General features: G+C 35.6%; 1 protein-coding gene across 1 annotated transcript; it reads left to right on the forward strand.

The window, feature by feature from the left end:
- Nucleotides 1-472: 472 nt before the first annotated feature.
- LOC106335660 lies at nt 473-3662 on the forward strand. Its single transcript, XM_013774245.1, has 7 exons — nt 473-950; nt 1286-1471; nt 1595-1776; nt 1868-2013; nt 2487-2766; nt 2851-3165; nt 3234-3662. The coding sequence occupies exons 1-7, from the start codon at nt 563-565 to the stop codon at nt 3480-3482; spliced, it is 1746 nt and encodes a 581-aa protein (XP_013629699.1). The 5' UTR covers nt 473-562; the 3' UTR covers nt 3483-3662.
- The last annotated feature ends 1156 nt before the right edge of the window (nt 3663-4818 follow it).

The following is a 4818-nucleotide window of genomic DNA, read 5'->3' on the forward strand; positions in this document are numbered from 1 at the left end:
TAATAATAAGAATAACCAATTTTCTCTTTCTTTCTATTCACAACACGTTATCAGTACACTCTAACCCTAGCTACCTAAAAAAAACCCTTGCCGTCAAAGAAAAAAAAAAGGAAGAAGTATAGAGTCAACTACCTAAAAATTTCGTTAGACAAAATACTGAAAATAATTCTTAAATTGTCTAACGGCATATATTTTATAACATATATATATATAATATAAATACAAAACAAATAACAAAAATTATAGGAAAATTTCGGCATAGTCCGGCCGACCTTAGTATATAGTATAAAATGATGTCCACCCGTACCCGGGAGATACACGGTAAGTAAATAAAATGGAACGTAATTGTTAAAATGGTAAAAAAACTCTTCTCTGTTTCATCTTCCTCCTTGAAAACAAATCGTCATATCCCCAAAGAAGACTGCCCCACACGATGTATATCTACTTCAGTCAATAAAAGCTCCAATCACACATACATGTGTATATAAACAATACTCATCCACGCACACTCTTTTAACGTCCTCCTCTTTGACTTTTTACTCAAATCAGAACAGAACCAATCATGAGATTCAGATCTCTGATCTCTCTCCTCTTCCTCCTCTTCTTCACTTCCTCCGCTTACGCTCGACTCGTCTCCCTACATCCATCTTCCACTGATCTCATCTCCGATGGAGTCAACGGCGAACCTCTCATCAACTCCAGATCGATCATCAAAACTGTGGTCTATGCCGAAGAGGAAGCTTGTGAACAGACATATGGGTTCATGCCGTGCACTAAAACAGCGCTTGGGAACGTTTTCTTGATCTTGGTTTATGGGTTTCTCATGTTCACGGCGGCGACGTATCTCTCCGCCGGAAGTGAGCTTTTGCTCGAGATCTTGGGTCCTGGAATCGTCGGTGGTTTGTTTTTACCGATGCTCGGAGCTCTTCCCGACGCTATGCTGATCATGGGTATAGTGAAAATGTTCTTCCTTTAAAAAAAAAATAAAGTTTGGATCTTTCGAGATTAGATTCCGACAAGTCCTTTGCGAGTTGTGTCAGAGAAAGACAGATTCTTGTCTGAATTTTGAAAAATAAAAAAATTGAATCTTTGTTAGGTTATGTGGATCAGATAGTGAGTGACTATGATACTTTGATGGTAACTGATGAACTTGTCACAAAAAGAGAATCTTTTATTTTCTTGTGTCAATAAAACTTTTTTTTGGGTGAAGTGTTGATCTTTGCTCTTTTTTTTTATTTTCTTGATTGGTCGTGAATCTTAAGTATGTGTTGGTGTTTTGTTTCAGTGTCTGGACTTTCTGGAGACGCGGCAACTGCACAAACCCAAGTCTCTGTGGGAATGGGTTTGCTCGCTGGCTCCACTGTTATGCTTCTCACTGTCATCTGGGGAACTTGCACTGTTGTTGGCAAGTGTGACCTTCGTGATTCCATTGCTGTAAATAACCAAGACACTAAAGGCTTCCATCTTAAAGGTGCCGAGAAAGTGTCTTATGTAACTTTGATCGTTGATGAACACAAAGAAAGTGTTTTATTGCTTTATTATGTGGGTTACTTACTGTGTGTGTGTGTTTGTTTGTTTACTTTTGTGTTTGTAGATTCTGGTGTAACTGTTGATGTTTGGACCAGCTATGCTGCAAGAATAATGGCTATATCGGTTATTCCGTTCATCATTGTCCAGCTTCCACAGATGTTGGACTCAACTTCTGGAAGACATTTGGCTTTGTTGGTTGCTCTTATCCTCTCGGTTCTTATGTTGATCTCATACTGTGTATATCAGGTACATAGCCAGTAGACTGTCTCTTTGTTTTCCGCTTTTCTCCATCTTGTTTATGAGATTTATTCTTCACTGTATGATGATTATCTAATAGGTCTTCCAACCATGGATCCAAAGGAGACGGCTTGCTTTTGCAAAGCACAAGCATGTTATATCAGGAATCTTAAGGCATTTGAAACAACATGCTTTGGGAAGGCTTCTTGATGATGAAGGTCAGCCTGATGAACATGTCATTCGAAGGTAAGTCAAATGGAGAGAGTACAAAATGTTCTTTTAGAATTTCACAATAGGCCTGGGCGTTTTTACTCTAAACCAAAATCCGATTGGAACCCTTATAAAAATTATCCTAATGGGACTTAAGAGTTAGGTACTTTGGGGCTTTGGTACAATACGAACCAAACCGAAATCTGAACTAGGATCCGATAGTATCCGAAATTATCCAAAATTAGTTAAATATTTATATAGATTTTAAGTTAATTTAGACATTTATAATATTTTAAAGATTTATTAACTCAACCCGACCCGGGAATGGGAATATAGTTCCGATCGACTCAAGCAAAATTACTCAATTTAAATGTTTCCTAACTAGCTTGGCTCAACCCATCATTTTGGTGCATTCCGCTAGACTAGAGCCATAATCCTTGAGTATCGTTTATCTGTTTATTACTTCACTTGGTTACACCAGTGCTTGAAGTTTTATCTGTTAATATTAGGTTGTTTGAGACAATTGATGCAAACAAGGACGGACACTTGTCAGCAGCTGAGCTTAAGGCGCTTATCATTGGAATCAGCTTTGAGGATATAGATTTAGATAAGGACGATGCTGTGGGCAAAGTTCTCCAAGATTTTGACAAGACTCTTGATGAGCAAGTTGATCAAGAAGAGTTTGTCCGTGGGATTAAGCGTTGGCTTATTCAGGCAATGGGAGCTGCTGGTCCATCTGGTCCTGGTGCTGGTCCTAGAACAATGAAGTACCTGGACCATTTCCATGTGGTAAGAAAGACAGAGAGAGAGAGACACTGTTGATACCCTATTTTAAAACCTCTATTGAACTAACTTTGTCTGTGTCTTGTGCAGCAAACAAAGAGAGAGCATGCTCTCTTGGGAGACGATGACAATGGTGAGAATGATGAGGAGTCAGGGGAGGTTGCAGATCCTAAATGGGTCACCATTAAAGCAGCTTTGTTGCTACTCTTAGGAGCAGCCATTGCTGCTGCGTTTGCTGATCCTTTAGTGGACACAGTTAACAACTTCTCTGCAGCTACAGGGATCCCATCTTTCTTCATTTCCTTCATAGCTTTGCCTTTAGCCACCAACTCAAGTGAAGCAGTCTCTGCCATCATCTTCGCCTCTCGCAAAAAGATCAGAACAGCTTCCTTAACTTTCTCCGAGGTCTATTTAGTGAACTGAAAACCATCTCTCTGTCTCATTATACTTATTACTTGGTGTTTGTTTTGCAGCTATGTGGTGGAGTGACAATGAACAACATTCTCTGTCTCTCGGTGTTCTTAGCGATCGTTTACCTAAGAGGACTAACGTGGAATTTCTCATCAGAAGTGTTGGTGATTCTCATAGTTTGTCTGGTGATGGGAGGTTTTGCTAGCTTCCGCACAACGTATCCTCTTTGGACATGTTTCATAGCATACTTGCTTTACCCATTCTCTTTGGGTCTGGTTTATATTCTGGATTACTGGTTTGGCTGGGCGTAGTTCAAAAGGTTTGGTGACAAGAGTTGAGTTTGTTATTGGCGTGTTTTGTTTTTATTTCTCTCTTGATGTTATGGATTTATGAGTGAATAACTTGAAAGTTCAGTTCCTGAGATTTGTCAGTGATGATGGTTGTTTGAAATACTCACTATTAACAAATAAAGATATATTATCCTTCTCATTTCTTTGGTGTACAGTAATATTATTCTCCTACCCTATGTTACATGGAAACGGAAGCGGGTACGCGGAAGCGGAAGCGTATGGAAGCGCAGAAGCGAGATTTTTTGAAAAATTAGGAAGCGGGTACGTATTGAAAGCGTATATCCATATGTATGTATATATATGTGTATATATATATATATATATATATTAAAATATAAGATTTTTTTTAAAAAAATTAGGACTAAAAATTATATGTTATAAATTTAAATAAATTATTTATTCATTTGTAATAATTTTGTAATGATTTCATATTAAAACTGTGAAAATAGACATAAATTAAGTTTAAAAGAAATTATTATATTAATTATTGTTAATGCTTCATAAATAAGTGACACAATATATTTGAATATATGATATATGTTTAATAAAAACTTCAATACATAAAGATAATTTATAGTATTAATTTTAATATTTATATATTTATATCCTCTCTATTCATTACTATTAAAATTTTGATTTTACAGAAATTAATAACTACGATTATATTTTTATTGATATTCAACCTTGTATTTTTTTTTAAAGAACGGAAGCGTAATTCCAAAACGGAATCATAAGCTTCCAACGTGTTTTTAAAATGAATATTTTGGAAGCGATTTGGAAGCGAGATTCCGTAAGCTTCCACAAGGTTCTGATTTCGATTCCGGTTCCGAAGCGAGAAGCGGACGTCCGATGAAGCTTCCGTGCAACGTAGCTCCTACCTTTTTATCCATTCTTTTCTTATTCATGGATGTTGTAAAGAAAAAAAGAGAGTAGATTTTACTTGTAATCTCTCACTCATAGCTTGAGATGAGATTGAAACAATCAATGGTTGGCTACTGCTACTAATGTACATAAGTACTAGATGTTTTCCCCGTAGGTTTAATAATTTTACAAAACAATTGTAAGTATATATATTATAACTTCAAAAAAACCAATAAAATAATTTTTTTTTATGTTTTTGAAATATTTATTAATCAATTAAATATTAAAAAATTATATGCAATACTTTCTTTTTATTTTGATAAAATATATTTTATTACGTAAAATAAACTTGAAAATATTAATATATACATAAAACTATATACATGGGTTTATATTTATTTTTAAAATATTATGATGTACTATATAGAATCGTTTT

The sequence above is a fragment of the Brassica oleracea genome, chromosome C3 (genome assembly GCF_000695525.1).
Source record: "Brassica oleracea var. oleracea cultivar TO1000 chromosome C3, BOL, whole genome shotgun sequence".
Lineage (NCBI taxonomy): Eukaryota > Viridiplantae > Streptophyta > Magnoliopsida > Brassicales > Brassicaceae > Brassica > Brassica oleracea.

Excerpts from the sequence above, each read along its gene's own strand:
- LOC106335660 (XM_013774245.1), top strand. The coding sequence starts at position 563 with ATGAGATTCAGATCTCTGATCTCTCTCCTCTTCCTCCTCTTCTTCACT. Across the intron at positions 1,472-1,594 it reads TAAAGGCTTCCATCTTAAAG|ATTCTGGTGTAACTGTTGAT; the intron begins GTGCCGAGAAAG and ends TTGTGTTTGTAG. Across the intron at positions 3,166-3,233 it reads CTTCCTTAACTTTCTCCGAG|CTATGTGGTGGAGTGACAAT; the intron begins GTCTATTTAGTG and ends TTTGTTTTGCAG.